Source organism: Saimiri boliviensis, chromosome 6 (genome assembly GCF_048565385.1).
Source record: "Saimiri boliviensis isolate mSaiBol1 chromosome 6, mSaiBol1.pri, whole genome shotgun sequence".
Taxonomy (NCBI): Eukaryota; Metazoa; Chordata; class Mammalia; order Primates; family Cebidae; genus Saimiri; species Saimiri boliviensis.
In genome coordinates, this window is record NC_133454.1 from 104,320,716 (window position 1) to 104,340,968 (window position 20,253).

At 44.6% G+C, this 20,253-nt stretch overlaps 1 protein-coding gene across 2 annotated transcripts in view; it reads left to right on the forward strand.

Moving 5' to 3' along the window:
* LDLRAD3 (low density lipoprotein receptor class A domain containing 3) overlaps nt 1-20,253 on the forward strand; it is a 289,197-nt gene that overhangs the window by 125,628 nt on the left and 143,316 nt on the right. For both annotated transcript variants that reach the window (XM_039470544.2, XM_074401310.1), the window contains exon 3: nt 12,687-12,812. In XM_039470544.2, the coding sequence (XP_039326478.1) occupies nt 12,687-12,812 (126 nt within the window). The remainder of the gene's footprint in view (nt 1-12,686; nt 12,813-20,253) is intronic.

Consider the following 20,253-nt stretch of genomic DNA (forward strand, 5'->3'; position numbering starts at 1 on the left):
TGCATGTTGATTGAAATGATGTGAATTTTACACTTTGTTTCTTTTCTAACGCATACTTTTGTGTAGCACTTGTCATTGTCACATCTTTACAGCAAGCTGAATTGCAACTGGTTCATAGCACAGTTTTTATGAAAAATAAGGCTTTTAATGTTTTCAATTAATGAAAAGATGCCAGGTACTTTTACTGCTACGAGAAGCATGTTCACACTGACCTCCTTTCAGTTCCTTCTTCACCGCACTGTTCTGCCTCCAGGCCTTTACACAGGCGGCTTCCTCTGGGAACATTTTGCATTCCACCATTCCACAGACACTAAGCCTTCAAATGTGGCCTAGCCGTCTTCTGTGTATTCCCATTCTTCGCAGGTGCAACACAGAGTTTGTGAATTAATATTCGTGAATGAAAAACGGAATGAGTGAGGCCTCACGCTGTAAATATGACATGGCTTTCCCACCTAGGCTGTGGTGGACCTCAGCTGAAACCGACCTTCCCCTGAGAAGCCGGATGCCAGCCTCCGCCCTAGCTGGAGATGAAGCATCCAATAGCTCCCCCATCAGGGCACTGCTTGCATTGCATGCAGAGGCTCTACCTGTTTCTGTCTTCCACTATCAGTTAGAGAGAGCCTGTCGGCTTCATCTTTGAATTCCCACACAGCTGACTCCGCACCTGACAGATAGTAGGATGCTTAGAAATATTTTATTTATTGCCTCTTTAACCCAGTTTTCTATTGGCACTAGTAAAGGGTAGATTCTTACAAAATGGACAGAACTGAGTAAATTTCAAAGCTCTTAAAAGGACCTTTTTGCTTGGACCACAACCATTAAAAAAAAAAATTTTTTTTTTTCTTTTAGATGGAATCCTGCTCTGTTACCTAGGCTAGAGTGCAGTGGCGCAATCTCGGCTCACTGCAACCTCTGCCTCCCTGGTTCAATTGATTCTCCTGCCTCCGCCTCCCTAGTAGCTGGGATTACAGGCATCTGCCACCACAGCTAATTTTTGTATTTTTAGTGGAGCAGGAGCTTCGCCATATTGGCCAGGATGGTCTCGAATTTCTGACCTCAAGTGATCTGCCTGCCTCAGCCTCCTAAAGTGCTGGGATTACAGGCGTGAGCCACCGCGCCCAGCTGACAACAACCATGTGTACGTGAGCCCACAGCTTTTGTGTGTGAAGCAAAATTTGTACCTTGCACACAAATGGGGTGGAAGAGAGCAGTGTTGAAATGGGGAAAAATCATAAAGAGGCCAGTTGTTTCCTTGTGGATATTCATCTCATAGCAACTCCTCTATGTGGAACGTAAGTATTAGACTTGACTTGAAGGAGTAATGGCCAGAATAGGTCCCACACTGGCTCTGTAGCCATGATTCTTAGGGTGGCAACAGCATCGGGAAGAAAGGAATGATGAGATCATTTGCTCTGTGGGTAAAAGAAAAAGGTAGAATTAGTCAGAGTAGGATGTTCACATTTTAGTGCCCACTGGAATCCTTAGTGTGCTTAGGAAAATGCAAATTCCCCTAGGGGAGAGACTTTGGAACCTGCATGTTCACACGTATCCCTGGGGATCCTGCTGCAGGTGGATCTCTGTGACAGTGCCCCAGAGGATGGGGAATCCTGGAGAAATATTGGCAAGTATTTCTCACTTGTACATTATATCCTGAAGGTAGGTATAACTGCTAGGTCAGTTATACCTAACAAGTAGGACAGTCCTAGGAGCAAGAACCTGCCTTGCCCTTTGTCAGGGTCCTTAGTCAAAGGAGACCATGAAGCCCAGGAAATTCAATTTAAGGAGCATCTCGCAGAAGGGGGACGCTGCATTTTCCCATTATTTTTGCAACCCAGGAAATCCAATTCCAGCAAAGATTGATGCCCTGCACCCGGTGCAAATTTAAAATGATAAAAAGAAGAGTCATGGTTTCCTTGACCAGACAGAAATGTCCCTTACTCTGCAGAGTAATGAAATATGCAGATGTTAAAATGAAAAGAGACAGAGATGGATGGAGAATAATGGAGCGCAGCAGCAGTTAAGGGGTGACTTAACAAAAATGCAGAGGGACCGTGGGATGCTCTCAGCCTTTGTGCTTCTAGGAACGCCATTGCCAACATGAGAGACAGTCCTGGGCTGGAGGCTTTTCTCATAGTCATCTGTGGCCAGAAGACAATACCATTTCCTTAGGGAGGAGGCAGTCAGCAGTCAAAAGGATACCGAGATGTGAAATATGCATAACCTTTGACCTAGCAGTTATACCTACCTTCAGGATATAATGTACAAGTGAAAAAATAACATATGCATCTGGCTGTGCATTGTTTATTGAAAACACCACAAATGTCCATCAGTAACGGGACTTACGTGTACATAGACACAATAAGGTTACCCTTAGCCATCAAAAATGATGATGTGTATCAGTAGTTATTGACACGAAAGGACGTTACGTTATGTTATGCAGCAAAAAACAGGTTTCAGAGTAGCATATATTTTAAGGGTGCACTTAAGTAAAATTGCATGCATTTCTGCCTATTAATTCAATCTGTAATTACTGAGTAGCCTATGTGCCTGGCACTTCTCTGGGCATTGGAGATATATAGTGGCCCTTTGCTATTGGAAGTGTGGTGCCTGGAGCCAGCAGCATCGTCTGGGAGCTTGTTAGGAATGCAGAATCTCGGACTCCACCCGAGAGCCACTGCATTTTAACAGAGTCCTGGGACAATCCATTTGCACACACTAGTTTTTGAGACCATGCTGTAAAAGCATGTTTGCCAAAATGCCCACAGTGTACTTCCCCACATTGTGGCAATTTCTTAAAAATTTTACATCTGCCTTTGTATGTTTCTCCACGCTTTGACTTTTTCACAGTGAGCTCTGCCTTGTGTTTAAGTCAAGGGTGGTGATATTGTGGAACAGCTCCTTGTTTGTTGGGCTCTCTCAGCCACATACCATCAGGATCCTGGGGCAGGAATGGGAGGTGAGCCGGGGCTGAAGGTGAGTAGCTGTTGCTTATTTGATCAACTACAAAGGTCTAGAAGACAGACCCTGGAGACCCACAGCTATAGCAGGAGCTGTTGCCATAGCCCGAGAGATGCAGCAGATGTGGTTAGCTGACTTCATGGCTGTTCTGGTGGAACAGAGAGGTTTCTATATTGCAGCCTCTCTCCAGCTCTGTTGTATGCTCGCTGCCTGGGAAGCGTCTGGGGAGGCAGCCAGAGACAGCAAACCCATGTTGCGGCTCCCATCATCCTCCAGCACCTTGAGCAGCCCCGAGCGCTTCCTAGGTAGATTGAGAACCACAGGCATGACGTATGGGGAAGAGCCTTCTTCCCCATACAAGGCTTGGAACGTTCTGCTCTTTCAGGAGACAGGCTTTTCTTTTGGGAATCTCTCCTGTATCTGTCCTACATGAGAGGTTTGATCAGGTATGGCCCTAGGGTACCCCGCCTAAAGTGTAGTGTAGTTAAAAGAGGCTGGACTCAAGAGCAGGAGAACTGGACAATAGACCAGTTCAACCCTAAATATAGCTATGTGCCTCTGGGCAAGTCCAGTTGCCTCTTTGGGCCTCGGTTTTCTCATCTGAGGAATGTGAGAATTAGTTACTGATTGAACCCTTGTGGACTGCCTGTGTACTCCAGTTGTTAGGCGTCTTCATCTTTAGGATATCACAGCCTGGAGACACTGGCACGCCTCCTTGCCCCCTCTGGTTCTGACATGGACCCCAATTATCGGTCCCAGGACTGTCTCTGATCTATGAGCTGGTTGTCACTGGCCCCTGGTGAAATGGGAAAAATAAGGACAGTCTACTAGACATGTAGCTGTAAAGTTTCTACCCTTTCAGGGTAGAGGGTTCTTTATTCTGAGACTGTGCCTTCCTGCGTTTTGGATGCTAAGGCATATTTAGGGCAGTAGCAAGTGGAGGTCATTGCAGGTGTTTGTGTGAGTCTTTACTGGTAAAATTAAAAGTTGGCAATTGTGTTAGTCTTTCTTCCTCTCTCATCTAGTTTATTATTTTTTTATCTCTCTGGTCTGTGAATTCCAGGATTGTGAGAAGTAGGCTCTAAAAAGTCAGAGGAGGACTCAGATCAGGAATAAACCCAACCCCCAGGAGAGCCTTGGTCCCCATCTTGCTGCCAACAAAAGCTGCTGCTTTGAAAAGCTGGTGGACCAGATCCTTGAAAAGTGGTGAATTCAAGTATTCAATGGAATAGTCACCCTGTCTGCCTTTGTCAGGGTGATTTTAAAGACAGGCAGGGTCAGTCTTTCGCCTTCTGCCAGGCACTGCTGGGTTCCATGAGGAAATCTCCCCTTTGTGGAACTGGGGGGTTAGAGAGGGACAGTTGGGGCCTTGCCCAGGACCCCCCTTCCCCAAAGCCCTATAGCAAGCCATGCAGGCAGGGAGCAGCTGACAGCTGTTGTCTGGGACAAGCTTCTCTCTGTTCCCGCCAGGCACTCGGCTGGTTGCCTGTGATCTGCTTTGCGGGCGTGTGATGATGCAAATGTAAATCATAACAAGACAGACTCCCCTGACATAAACAGCGACTGAGCATGGCCGACCAGGCAGGAGGTCTCATTAGTAATTCCTGAAAAGGGTGCAAGGGCAGGGCCAAAGAGCTAGTTAATTGAATGACAGCTAATTCGTTTATTATTATTCGTATTTTCACTCTTTTCTGTTTCTCCTGTAAAACCTAGTCCTCTAGATCTGGGCTGGTCCCTAGAGAAATCGAAGGGGGCAGCAGAGCAACTGTGCCCAGGGAAAGGTTTGAGCCTTGACTCTGTTTATATTAGCAGTGTCAAGTTACTTCACTCCTGGACCTCAGTTTTCTCATCTATAAAATGCTTTTTGTGTGTTATGTGAGAACTTAAAGAAAAAGATATCTGTGAAACAGAGTGCAATGCTTAGATCATGCTAAGCATTCAGGAAATGCTAGGCATGTTCTCCAGCCTCACTCTTTCCTTTTATAGGTTCATTTGAACATTATGCAAATATTTATGAGGCACATGGTGTAGACTGTACCTGCAGCTCCTTTAAAAATAGTGAATGAGGCTGGGAGTGGTGGCACACGCCTGTAATCCCAACTCTTTGGGAGGCCGAGGTGGGTGGATCATGAAGTCAGGAGTTCAAGACCATCCTGGCAAACATAGTGAAACCCTGTCTCTACTAAATATACAAAAATTAGCCAGGTGTGGTAGTGCACACTTGTAGTCCACCTATTCGGGAAGCTGAGGCAGGAGAATCACTAGAACCTGGGAGGCGGAGGTTGCAGTGAGCCGAGACCATGCCATTGCACTGCAGCTTGAGTGACAAAGTGAGACTTGTCTCAAATAAAAATAAAAATGGTGAATGAAAGTGTGCAAATGAGTGTACATTCTCGGAGGCAGGAAGGCAGGGGCATTAGCCAAACAACTTAATACAAAACTGGTGAGATCAGGTAGTGTTAGGTCCTGTGAAGGGAAAAAAAAGAAGGCTGAGGGTTAGAGTGACTATGGGTGGGAACTGAGGTTCCACATAGTGCAGTGATTCAAGAGACTGAGTAAGATGGAAGAGTGAGGCATGCTGAGGCCTGGGAAAAAGACATTCCAGGCAGCAGGAACAGAGTGCAAAGGCCCTGGGGTGGGAATATGCTGGCTGGGCCTGAGGAGGAACAAGGAGGGCTGTGTAGTTAGATTTCCGAGATGGGAAGATCTTCATGGCCTTTATGAGAAAGCGTGGAATTGGAGCACAGCATGATGACTCTAGGCTTTATTCTAAAGTAATGGGAAGGCAGTGACATTGTTAGTGGAGGATGATGTACTGAGGCTTATGAGGAAACACTCTCAGCATAGATGCAAAGCCTATAAACATTCTTCCCTGAGCCCTCAAAAGGTAACCAGAACAAGACTGGCTGATCAAGAACTGTGTGTGTGTGTGTGTGTGTGTGTGTGTGTGTGTGTGTCAGAAGCTTGAACCTGTTTGGAAGGACACGATGGCTGGAGAGCTGGCAAAGGGGCAAATTTGACCCTGGAAAATGGAGCTCCTCTGCTTTTCTGTTACTGTAGACTTTCCCCAGCAGAAGCCAAAATGCCCATCTGCACAGAAAAAGCATTAACACAGCAGGCCTGACTGCTGCCCTTTGGAAAGTCTGCTTGCAACATTGGTCCTCGGCTGGCATCTGGTAACCTAAATTTCAGTAGGTTTCCCATTACCCAACTGTTAATGATGGCTCCCTGGGCCTAAACTGGCTGTGCAGAGAGTGTTGTTGATGCTGCTTTTCTGCTGGGAGTCTAGAAATTTGGTGTACCAAGAATACTTATGTGACCAACCCCTAATAAAAACCCCGGGCACTGAGCCTCTAACGAGCTGCCCTGGTAGATGACATTTCGGGCATGTTGTCAACAACTTGTTGCTGGAGGAATGAAGCACATCCTGTGTGTCTGCACTGGAAGAGTACTGTGAAAGCTTGAGCCTGGTTTCCTGTGACTTCATGTCATAGACCTTTTCCTTTGGCCTTTTTATCCTTTCACTGTAAGAAACCTTAGCTTTGATTATATGCTGAGTCCTGGGAGTCACCCTAGTGAATCATTGAATCTGGGTGGGCTTGGAGACCCCAACACAGCATCTTACATGAAGGAACTGTAATGTTGATGTGTCTCATTACCAATGATGTTGACCAAGGTCACTTGGTTTGGGTGGTTATCTCCCAGGTTTCTCCACTATCAAGTGACTGTTTTTCTCTTTGTATTAATAACCTATTGGGGAAAATACTTTGAGACTGTGCATATCCTGTTTCTCCTCAAGCATTTCTTTTCTAATTGTAGCATCCATTGGCAGACCTTGCCTGTAGCAGTTACTACAACAGTGTTTGCTTAGTGGTGACTTTGTGTCTCCTACACCTCTTCTGCATTTATTAATGAGAAGTCTTCAGTAAGGAAGACCTTTCCTTTCTCCTCTGTTTACTTATTTTTTCAACAATTGTTGGCATCAGTCTCAGGTACTAGATCTTTATTTTATTGGCCTCAGATATTTATTTTATTTTCTGTGTCATAATCTGATACTGTTGTTGATTTTGTTACTTGGATTGTTCTAGCCTCAGCTATTGGGAACTTCAGGTTAACTTCTGTGTCCTTTTGACATGCTTCTATGGTATTTTGATACTTATTTACTTTATTTTGACACTTCTGGCAACAGAATTTACTCCAGGTTCATCTCGTATATTCTTCCCGGAATCAACCACTTCTCCAAGGAGGTGGATTCTCTTTATTGGTTAATGATAGTTAGAAACCAGGATCTGGGTACTAAGTGTGCTTATTGCTGTTGAGGTGTACTGCTTCTAGTCTCTCTCAGCAACAGAGTTAGGAACTGCGTGTATGTGCACTATCCCATACATTACACACAAGTCAATATTTACTTTTGTCTCTCTGTCTGTCTGTCTATCCATCCATCCATCCATCCATGCTGTCTAATTTTTAAAGACTGACTGAATTTTGAATTCATACTGGTGCCTTCAATTCCTTCAAATTTCCACTGGAAATTTTGGCTCAGTTTCCAATGAACCAGTGCCTTAGGGTTCATTTTATCCTTCCCACTTTCTTTATTTGGAACTTGTTTCTCTGACAGAAATCTTGTTCTCATTATTTACAATATATTTACTTATTTGTTCAACCCTAGTGCACCTAGAAGATAGTTTCAGAATTGCTAACCCATACTTTTGGGAGAAACAAATACAACTAGTGGACAGTATTGTAGGTTTTTTTCTTTTTTTTTCTTTAGCTTTATGGAATCTAGTCAAAATAATGTTTCCCTTAGTTACTTAGGCTGGTTCTTTGCTTCCCCACCCCGTTCAGTGTGGTGGTGTTACTTACCTGTAATACAGTTATGTTTACTTGTTATTGTTTATATTTCATTTTGCATTTTCCACACATGTGATTGATTTTAAGTGTTTATTTTGGGGGTATGTAAAATACTACCATGGTTCTAAGATATACACTGCTCTGAGTATATTTACACAAGTATATGTTGAGTCAGATAATATACTCAGAGAAATGTGCAACCTTCTCATCCTGTTATCTTGTCTGATACCAGTTCCCTATGTTATTTCATTCCTTTCCCACTCACCCACTATAGATAACCAGTCTCTTTAGTTTCTGGTTTATCCTCCTGTATTTCTTGTGTACGGATAAGCCAATATGTGTATGTTTTCTTATACTCCCTTCTTTTCTTATATGGAGGGCAGCAAAGTACCGTTATAGGATCCTTGGGGTGTCACTTTGCCACCTGGAAATTTCTGTGGCCAATGGCATCTTTGCCCAAGTTTGGCTCTGGCCTACTGGGCTCCTCTGCCCACTTGGCCTGGCAGGCTGTGCTTGGCTCCCGCTACTGGACAAGATCTCACACCTGCCAAGGGTGAGCCAGGTGCAAAGCAGCCAAGGTTGTATGAGTGAGTGTGGAGTTCAGCCACTGCACAGCCAGGAACGCCAGCTCTGGTGGGGTGGGCAGCTTCAGGCACTGGCATGGGTGCCAACTCCCTGCAAGGCTGTGGTTGGACCAGGCGTACCATAAGCAGCTTCCACAGCTGACACTGGGTGGGGAGGGTGTTGTTTCACCTGGAAGCTTAGAGATACTAGGAACTGCAGAGCCCTAAACAGGGTATCACATCCCTGGCTTGGGGTGCTTCTAGGTCTGGTCTCCTCAAAGGGCCACAGCTCTTCTTTCCTTCTTTCTTCTCTCCTCTTGTCTCTTGCAGCATGGTGGGCAAACAGCATGTTTCAGCCCTGTTTGTGTTACAGCTCCTTTAGCCCTGCCATTCAGCAGGTCCCTAGTTCTTGTCCTGTATCCAGGGAGAACGAGGAATGCAGACAAGCAAAGGGTGAGCAAGACAAAGAGGAACTTTATTGAGTAACAGAAGAGCTCAGAGGATACCCACAGTGGGCAGCTCCTCTCTGTAGCCAGGGTGTCCTGATGAGTGTTCAGCTCTCAGCAGAGAGGGTAGCTCCTCTCTGTAGCTTGTCCCATTGTCTCCTCAAGTCTGACTGAGTCCAGGGCTTTTATGGGCCTCAGAGGGGTGGAAGTATATGCTAATTGATCCATGAGCAGGCGTAGAAAAGTTCCCACTCCTGTCTGTGGGACCCATAGCCTGGACCCCAGACTTTAGGCCTTCCCTGGCTTGAAGATTGGGCTTCACCAAGGGACCTGCCCCTTCTGTCTAGGAGTCTGTCCTCTTCCTTCTGCCTTTCATGGTGCCCAGGTTTGTGTCAAGGGGCACCCGCAGGGCAGTGCCAGGCTGCCCTCAGCACCCCCTTGGTCTTCCTCCCATGCTTGTTTTCACCCAGAGTCTGGAGGTGGCTGAGATGGCAGGAGGCTGGCTTGTCAAAGCAGCCCCGAGCATGCGCATATCTGGCCGGGTTACAACAGTGCCTGGCTTGGCCTCAGCTTTGCTCCATGATCTGAATGGGTCCTGACAGCACAGAGAGGCCAAGCAGCTGGAGCAGACACCTCTGAGCCTGTAGGAGTAACAGGGGACCCTTCCTGGGCTCCCTGAGCGTGCAGAGATGTTTGGGTCTGGGGCCATAATTTGGGTGGCTGCAGCTATGCCCAGAAGGATGAGGCACTCCTGCCTGCTCCAGGCTCCGGTGACGCCGTGGAACATGGCACTGCCCTGGGCCTAGCCCTGTCTCAGTGTGCCTCTCTGCCTGCCCCATCATAGTGGCTCCGAGGGCGGCACGCGAGGTGCAGGTTGGTACAGCAGCCCCGGGCAACCCCATGCAAATGAATCTGAGCTACCAGGGCCAGCCCCAGGCAAGTCTCGGCTACACCTTCAGCTCACAGCTCCCTGGGATACAGTGGGGAGCGAGGCTGAGACTGTGTCAGAGGCTCCAGGCCTGGGAGCAAGTGATTGGCTGCCTTGGGTATGCAGGGCACAGGGGACCTACTGCTGCCACTGCTGCTCCCATAGCCACTCCTGCTGCCACCACTCACACCTCCTCGCTGCAGCCAGCATGATGGCAGTGGCCACTCTGGACAGCTGGCTGCTGCCCTCACTACTATAGATACTCTTTTGTACTTTACGTTTTTGACTTACCAGTATGTCCTGGAAATCAATTCATATCAGTTTATAGGGATCTTTCATAATAGGCTTTTAAAATGTGGTGATCAGAAAACCATTTGTAGCAGCCCAAGGATCAGTTTTTAAATTCTCTGAACTTAGTGATGATGGTGATCATGATGATGATGACAAATAGCAGAAGCATTACCATTAATTGAGCACATACTGTATGCCATGCTCTATACTGTTTTGTATAGATTATCTCACTTAATCCTTACTAGAGTCTGAGGAAGTAGATGTGGGAACTTGCCTGGGGCTGGCCCTGGTAGCTCAGATTCATTTGCATGGGGTTGCCCGGGGCTGCCATACCACTTGCACCTCGCCTGCCACCCTCAGAGCCGCTATGTTGGGGCAGGCAGAGAGGTGCACTGAGACAGCGCTGGGCCCAGGGCAGTGTCATGTTCCACGGTGTCACCGGAGCCTGGAGCAGGCAGGAGTGCCTCATCCTTCTGGGCATAGCTGCAGCCACCTGCATTATGGCCCAATTTACCAATAAGTGTTGTGGCTGCAACTGGTTGGGGCTGAAGTCGTGAGCAGTAAAAGAGTTTACCAAGACAGTCATAGGTAAAGAAAGGCAGATTTGTTAGCGAAAGTACAAAAAATATGTTGCCTGGGTGCAACAGGCAGCACAGTAGAGAAGGGGCTGTCTGCACAGAGGCAGGGGCTGAAGAAAGTTTTAGAGGGTCGTGCTGGAGGGGCTTACTTGTGGAAAAGGTATTTAATGAAAGGATATTATGCCAGTGGGTTTGTGATTAGTCATTTCTTGGAACAATTGTTCTCCCCCACCTGGACCCTCTTACTTGTTGCTTACTTATCAGGATGCCACAATAACGAAACTGAGGTCCAGCAAAATGTAAAAACTTGCCCAAAGTCATAAAAAATAGAATTGGAATTTGAACCCAGGACTGTCCTGAGTTTGTGCTTTGAGAAGAGTACACCAGTACCATGATAGAAGTTTCAGAGTGAAACAAAGCCACGCGGGTTTTTTAACACCTGGTACATTTCAGGCCTTAAAACTTCGGCAATTGTGAGTTGGATGTTGCCAAAGTCAGCATGTTACAGATAGTAAGAACATGGAGGTAATTTGTTGCCTGTTTGTTCCAATGAAATGGCCCTTCTTCTTGGAGGACCATGGGTCCTGCCTCTAAGACAGGAGACAAGAGGGATGCTACATAGAGCCTGCTACCTAGGATGTAGCAATACATCTTATCGTACACCTCCTAATTGCAAGCCAGAGCACCAGAACCATTAACGGGAGAGTACCTTACCCAACAGGGCTGTTTGGTTTAGCAGGACAGTCAGTCAAGCCCAGGTTACAGCAGTTTCTGCTAAAACTGTTTTTACAGCATGAACGGAAGAAGAATTGCTTTGGAACAGGAGTCTGGCTTCTGTTGTGAAAAGTGACAACCTCTGGCACAGAGAGAGGCAATGCTGTTGAGTTGGTTGAGATCAGGGCTTCTGGAATCTGCGTCCCTGGGGCCTCACCCGACTCTTGATTTTCCTGCTGTGTGACCCTGGGCAAGTCACTTCATCTCTCAAAGCGCATTTATGAAGTGGTGATAAGAACCATACTCATTTATGTTTGGAGCTCCCAAGACCACCCCAGGTTCAGCGATTCACCAGGAGGATTCACAGGACTCAGTATATGATCATACTCATGGCTATGATTAATTACAGCAAAGAGATACAAAGCAAAATCAACACAGGTAAAAGATGAATGGAATGAAGTCCAGAGGAAACCAGGTTCAGGCATCCAAGAGCCCTCTCCCAGTTGAGTCCAAAGGATGCACTTCATTCCTCCAGCAACGAGTTGTAACGACACATGTGGAATGATATCGACCAGGGACACTCACTAGAGACGCAGTATCCAGAGTTTTTATCCGGGGCTGATCACGTAGGCACCCTTTGCTCAGCATGTACCAAATATACAGACTCCCAGAAGGAAGGAAAGCAGGGGTGTTTAGTGTAAGTTGTACTGTTTGCATAAACAGTTTAGGCACCGTGAGCCACTCTTGTTAGGGTGGTGTAAAGTCTCCCAAAATACAAGTCCCCAGACTCTAGCCAAGCGAGAGCCAACCTTGCAAGCAGGTCTTTGTAAGCATAGCAGTTTCAGTTCTGTTGTGTTACCTCTTTTCTGCCCATCATCCCATTGGGTGGTTACTGGGTAGATTAAATGAGACGAGCCATGCAAAGCACTCAGCACACTGCCTAGTAGGGTGAATACTTACTAAATGTTGATTACAGCTCTTTTGATGTTCAGGGAATGAATTTTGATTGGTGCTTCAGCAGCTTCATCTACTCGTCATCCATTCACTTACCTGTTCTTTGTTCATGGCTTTGTTCTGTACATTTTGATTGGCACTTGCAGGGGTGCAGGGGCTGTGTTAGCCTCTTGGGTACTTTTGAAGCAGTAACATTAACCATTCCCTCTCTAGAGGATGCTGCACATGGATGTCCAATCTGGTTGGGTGTTTGAGGTGGGTGGTGGTAATGAGAAGAAACCTTCAGGGACTTTAAGGTAAATCTTAAATGGACTAATTTTCACATTCGGTGTCAGTGGGATAAACATGCAGTCATCTGAGAACGTCTCCTGATGTCTTGCTGTTTGTCTTTTTCTTCCTGCAGCCAAGGCTAAGTCGAAATGCGGCCCGACCTTCTTCCCCTGCGCCAGTGGCATCCACTGCATCATTGGTCGCTTCCGGTGCAATGGATTTGAGGACTGTCCCGATGGCAGTGATGAAGAGAACTGCAGTAAGTGCCTCGCACGTGGACACCGTGATCCCTTGTTCTTTCTGGCCAGCCGTACTTGTCCACGTTGGTCACCTTCATCATGTGCTTCTTGTACCTAGAGCAGGCGTCCCCAAACTACGGCCCGCGGGGCGCATGCGGCCCCCTGAGGCCATTTGTCCGGTCCCCCGCCGCACTTCAGGAAGGGGCACCTCTTTCATTGGTGGTCAGTGAGAGGAGCACAGTATGTGGCGGCCCTCCAACGGTCTGAGGGACAGTGAACCGGCCCCCTGTGTAAAAAGTTTGGGGATGCCTGAGCCTAGAGGCTCAGTCATTCTCTTCTGTTACTCAGATTCTGTTCTTTCCCACTTCTTTCTTGTGCAAATCTGTAAATGTTCAGCCTGAAGCTTGCTTTATTTTCAGTTCTGACAATAGCTCTGCAAATGTGGATGTATTATGCGTAATTAACAGATGAGAAATTTCAAGTTAGAGAAGTATATTAACTCATCCAGGGTTACCGTAGCTTATAAGTAGCAGAGCCATTTTAGGTTCATTCAAGTCCTCATCTGACTGATGCAACACTTCATGTTTATGCGCTTTTTTTTTTTTTTAACTTTGATTTCTTTTCTTAAAAAAGTTGGTTGGGCGTGGTAGCTCTCACCTGTAATCCCAGCACTTTGGGAGGCTGAGGCGGGAAGATCACTTGAGTCGGGAGTTTGAGACCAGCACTGAGCAACATGGTAAAACCCCATCTCTACAAAACATAGAAAAATTAGGTGAGCGTGGTGGTGCATGCCTGCAGTCCCAGCTACTCTGGAGGGTAAGGTGGGAGGATTGCTTGAGCCCAGGAGGTCAAGGCTATAGTTAGCTGAGATGGCACCACTGCACTCTAGCCTGAGCAGCAGAGCTAGACCCTGTCTCAAAAAAAATTGTTTATATATTAGTTGTATACATACTATAAAAATTTATTCTTGAAAAAGTAATTCAAGTAGGATAGATGAAGTTAATGTCCTCCTTGACTGTAACCACCCTGATTTGTTTTACCTACTGTATAATATTCCCCTGGTATCAGCACATGTGCACGTGTGCGGGTGCATGCACACACACACACAGACACACACACAGACACGCGCACACACACGCACAGACACACACTGATACCGCACGCACACACACATGCACAGACACACACACGTGCACACACACATGCACACACACATGCAACACGCACAGACACACCCACGCACACACCCACGCACCGACACACACACAGACACGCACACACACACGCACAGACATGCACACACACATGCACACACATACGCACAGACATGCACACACACATGCACACACACACACACACACATGCACAGACGCACACACACGCGCTCACACACACACGCACAGACACACAGACATGTTCACTCCCCCTCACCTTGCATCTTAGCAGTCTTGCTACTGCATTTAACTACTCCTTGGCTTGGATACATGCAGATCCTTCTTTTTAGCATCCTTGTGTCCACAATGACTTTGCATACAGCAGCCTCAGTGACCTTCAGGCCTCTCTTATCTGCCTTTAATGCTGTCCCAGCTCTCCCAGCAAATTGCTTCATACCTGCCACTGGTCACTCTGGTCATTGTTTATTCTTCTTCCCCATCCCTCAAAATGTTTAGACTACTTGAGACTTGATGACTATCATTGTCTCTGAACAAACTGACACATTTATTTTCTGTGGATATGCATATGTGTGTGTGTGTGTGTGTGTGTGTGTGTGTGTGTGTGTGTATAAAGACTTTATGTTTTAGAGCAGTTGGGGTTTACAACAAAACTGAGAGGAAGCTACAGAGATTTTCCATATCCTCTGCCCCAACACGTGCACAGCTTCTCCCAATATCAACATCCCGGCCAGCGTGATACAATCGTTACAATCAAACCTGTGTTAAACATCATTATCACTCCAAGTCCATAGTTTACACTAGGGTTCACTCTTGGTGTTGAACATTCTATGGATCTTGATAAATATAGCACAACGTGTAGCCACCATTATAGTGTCATATAGAATAGTTTCACTGCCCTAAACATTTTCTGTGCTTGTCCTGTTCATCCCTTTTTGTACCCCCACCACATATTTTAATAAGTGTTTTTTCTTCTGATTATTGTGAAGAACTTGTAAAATATAAACAAGTATAAACAAGAAAGCAAAACTGCCCATATTCCATAAGTTAGAATGAGACACTATTAATATTTACACCATTTTATGCCAGTTCTCTCTTGTCCTCCCCTCTCCTCCACTCCCCCTCTCTCCGGCTCCTTGTCTTCTCTCTCTGTTTCTGTCCTCCTACCTCTCTTCCATCGAACCCACTTTCCTCCCCACCTTTCTCTCACTCCTTCTCCCCTTCTCTACACACACACACACACACACACACACACACACACAGCCCTCTTTTCTAAGCACAGTGTACTTACTTTCAATGTCCTGTATATTGTGACCATTTTCACATTATTAATTTTTTTCCAAACATAAATTTTAATGACTTTAGTGATTCTTTTGATAGAGTATTTTCTTCCCCTTATCTCATTGGCTCAATTTTAAGTCTCTGATGAGGAGAACAACTGTCTGCTACATCATTTATACCTTTCTAGGGAGCAGTCCTGGCTATCTCTTCTCAGCAGGGGCACAGGAAGTTGATAACTCTCCCCTGCACTTTGTCCTGTTGTGTTATTTCATCTTCTGGGCCTCAAGTGTCAGGAATCTGGCACAGCCAGCAGATGATTGTGTGGCTAGCAGGGTGATGGACATGCTCCCCAGCAGGGAGGGTGCGTATCCCCAGAGGATAGGGGTGTGACTGGGAGAAATGACTCTGGAGCCAGACTCTGGGCTTAGATTTGTGCTGTGTCCTAATGAAGCATGGGTTGGACATGCCACATTATCTCTTGTATAGTGGTTTCCTGGTCTCCACACTGCGATGCTGAGAACCTTCTTCCCAGGAGTGCTGGAGAATTCGATGAAATAATAACTGAAAAGTGCTCAGTATAGTGGCTGGCACAGAGTAATTGATGTTTAAAAATTAGCGGTTTAAAACAAAACTGTGAGAAAAGACCATAGTTACTAGGCTGATGCCTTTGACTTTGGACTTACAAAAATATACTTCTTTTGTATTTTACTTGGACTTACTAAAATACTCCTTTAGTAAGTATCAGCTTGATCTCTGCTTCCTCCTGTCCATGGGAATCTTATAATCTAAGAAGAAATTACACACACAGACACACAAACATACCCCAAAAAATGCAATGGCAATAAAATGCAAGTATGACACATTGTAGTATAAGCATTCTAAATGATTATGTCATCCTACATATTCCCTGCCATAATTAAAGACCCTGAATTATTTAAATGTTTAGACATTGGTCTTTAATTTTCTCTTTTTCTTGAGACAGGGTCTTGCTCTGTTACCCAGGCTGGAGTGCAGTGATGCCATCACAGCTCAGTCCAGCCTAAACCTTCTGGGCTCAAGTGATCCTCCCACCTCAGCCTCCTGAGTAGCTGGGATCACAGGTGTGTGCCACCACACCCCTAATTTTTAAAAAAATTATTTCTTGTAGAGATGGTCTTTTGCCCTGTTGCCCAGGCTGGTCTTGAGCTCCTGGACTCAAATTATCCTCCCACCTTGGGTTCCCAAAGTGCTGGGATCATAGGCATGAGCCACCATGACCAGCCTGGTCTTTAATTTTCTAAATGGGTAAATTATACCGATTCCAAACTATGCCAATGGAGATTAAGCCAGCATCTTCGTCTGACATAGCTACCATTTAAAAATAGTGGTTCTGAAGCTGGATGAGATGGCACCCACCTTAGCCCTAGCTACTCGAGAGAGTGAGGTGAGAGGATTGCTTAAGCCCAGGAGTTCAAGGTCAGCCTGGGTAACATAGCAAGACCCTATCTCTAAAAAATAAATAAGTAAATACAATTTTTAAAAAATTAGCAAAATAGTGGTTCTAGCTCACTATTTTGAAAACTGGTAAATAAAAATATGAGTCAAACATTTATCCCCTCTTTCTTATGTGAATTATACTTCAGAGTAATCAAATAGCTGACTTTAAAAGGTTATTTTTTATTGAAGAATACCAGCTAATAGAAGAATAAAGAAATTAGAGTATCTTCATTTTGCAGCTCCTAATGAAGAATGGATCTAGGTAATGATCATCAATGACTGCTTAAAACCATTAGGTAAAAAATTGATGGGGCCTTCATAATGGATAGATCAGGCTCTTGAATCTACTAGTCAGTCTTTTCACAGACAGCTTTGAATCAGTATGGAGTCACTTCAAGTAGAATGTATTAATAGAAACCTTGCCACTCTCTAGGTCACTTTATAGTATAGTTGTCTTATATAGTGCATCTGTTACATTAGCCACCCCACAAGACAATGTTTTAATTTTTGCTTTAAATATTTAAACATATTTTAAAGAGTTCCAAAGGCATAGAGTATTGTATTTACCCAGATACTCACCATTTGATCACTCTTCCTTCATTTCTGATATTGCCAAAGTCTCCTTCTAGTATCATTTTCCTCCTCTGTGAAGAACTCTCTTCAGCAATTCTTCTAAAGTTGGCAACAAATTATCTTAGCTTGCTTTTGTCTCAGAATATCTTTATTTTACCTTCATTCCTAAAGGATATTTTTACCACATAAAGAATTCTGGGCTGACAGTTCTTTTCTCTAAGCACTTTAAGTATGCCATTCCATCTGGCTTCCATGATTTCTGAAGAGAAATTTGCAGTCATTCAAGTTGTTTCCCCGTAGATTGTACATCGTTTCTCTTTAGCTACTTTGAAGTTTTTTTGTTTTTTTTTTTTTCTTTTTTTTTGTCTTCTTTTTTTTTGTCTTCAGTTTTCAGCAGTTAGATCATAGTGTGTCTGGGTATAGATTTCTTTGAGTTTATCCTATTAGGGTTCTCTGAGCTATTTGAATCTGTAGGTTTTTGTCTTTTGCTATACATGTTCAGCTATTATTTCTTCAAATATTTTAAAAATACTATACTTTCTCTCCTTTCTTTATGGGAGTCTAATGACAACAATGTTAGCTCTGTTTTTATTGTCCTGCAAGTCCCAAGGCTCTGTGGGTTTTTATTTATTTATTTATTTTTTTTTGAGACTGAGTCTTGCTCTGTCGCCAGGCTGGAGTGCAGTGGTGTGATCTTGGCTCACGGCAACCTCCGCCTCCTAGTTCAAGCAATTCCCCTGTCTCTGCCTCCCGAGTAGCTGGGACTATAGGCACACACTACCACACTCGGCTAATTTTCTGTATTTTAGTAGAGGTGGGGTTTTACCACGTTGGCCAGGATGGTCTTGATCTCCTGACCTTGTGATCCACCCACCACATCTTCCCAAAGTGCTGGGATTACAGGCATGAGCCACCATCCCCGCCAAGTTTTTATTTTTGGGGAGTGGGGGCGGGCCAGGGTTTCACTCCATCACCTAGGCTGGAGTGCAGTGGTGCTATCACAGCTCACTGCAGCCTCGACTTCCTGAGCTCCAATGATCATCTCTCCTCAGCCTCCCGAGTACCTGGGACCACAGGCACACACCACCATGCCTGGCTAATTTTTTTTTTTTTTTTGTATTTGTTGTAGAGGTGGGTTTTGCCATGTTGCCCAGGTTGATCTCAAACTCCTTAGCTTAAGTAATCTGCCCACTTTGGCCTCCCAAAGTGCTGGATTACAGGTGTGAGCCCCACACCAGAACTCTGTTCATTTTTAATCACTCCTTTTTCTTTTCATTGTTCATATAGGACAATTTCTATTAATGTCATTGAGTTAACTTACTCTTGCGTCTGTCATTTCCAGTCTGCTTCCAAGCCTATATAGTGTTTCGTTTTGTTTAGCTGTTTAAATTTCAGTTACTGTATCTTTCTGTTCTAAGATTTCTTTTTGGTTTTCTTTATATCTTCTCTTTCTTTGCTGAGACCTTCTGTTTTTTCCGTTGTTTTGAGAGTGTGTATGGTTGCTAATATTAGTGTATTTATATAATAACTGCTATAAAATCTTCATCACATAATTTCAACATCTGTGTCATCTTGGCATTTGTCTGTTGATTGCCTTAACCCATATGAATTGAGATTTTCTTGGTTCTTAATATGACAAGTAATTTTGGATTATATTCTGGATATTTTAGTTATTATGTGTAACACTCTGGGTTTTATTGGAAGCCTGGAGGTGTGCTTATATATGTGTTTTAGTATGTAAATGACCTGGGCAGGTAAGGCCGCAGGTTTCTACCAGCCTTCCATGGGCTATGGTTGCAAGTTTTCACGCTGTTTTTGCAATGCTGTTTGGATGTGTCCTGCCTGTGCCCCTGCTAGCAGTTTCTCTGTGAGTTCAGTCTTTGATGTGCTGATTAGGACCAGGTTCATGTGCATGCATGCAGCTTGGGGATCATCCTAGGAGTTCATAACAATTGTATGAGGTAGCTTTTCTGAGCTTCTCTCTTTTCTCTGTCTCTCTGGTTCTTTCCAGTTTCCTGGAGCTCCAAGAGGGAGAAAATATGGTAAACTCACTACTGTTTTGGTGATAATTTAAATTTGGTCTTATTCTCCATTTGGCCTGCTCCAAATCACCCTTCGTAGCTACTACATGCATTCTCTTCAGGTTTTTTAAGTGATAATTCAGTGGGAAAGCCAGAGTGACGTGCGATGACCGCATGTGACCCAGAGCAGGAACTTCCATATGCCAGTTGCAGCAGCACAAAGAGAGAGAGAGAGAGTCTTCTGATGTGGTGCAAAGGAATACACATCACCATTCTGAGATCATTCTGCCAAAAACTTCTCACCTGAATCTGATTGAGCTTCTAAATCTAACCATTAGTTTACTGGAAATTCAGGGACAGGGGAATATATTAATGACCCCACACGGAAGCAAACTTTTAGATACAGAATGTGGGAAATTCTTCAAGACCCAGTTTCATTCATAAATAAATTCTAAGAAAAAATGGAGGAACAGGGAACTTAGAGAGTAAAAGAGTAAAAGACAAATTAGCCAAATGTGATGTGTGGACCATATTTGAATGCTGATTATACAAATCAACTATTTTAAAAAATGAGATAAAATTTAAATAGTGGTTTGATACTTGATATTGAGGCATTATTATTTATTTTTAATGTGTGAGAATGGTATTGTGTCTATTTTTAAAAATCCCTATCTTTTAGAAATATATACTGAAGTATATGAACAGATTATGTTCTATCTGGGATGCACTTTAAGCCAATCCCATTAGGGATTGAAACAAAATGGTCAGTTAGTTGAAGGAGTTCAATAAACTAGTCTCTATTTTTGTGTATGTTTGAAATTTTCCGTAATGAAATGGTGAAAAGAAATAAATGACAGTTAAAGAAAGCCTGGGCGTGGTGGCTCACACCTGTAATCCCAGCACTTTGGGAGGCTGAAGTGGGCAGATCACGAGGATAG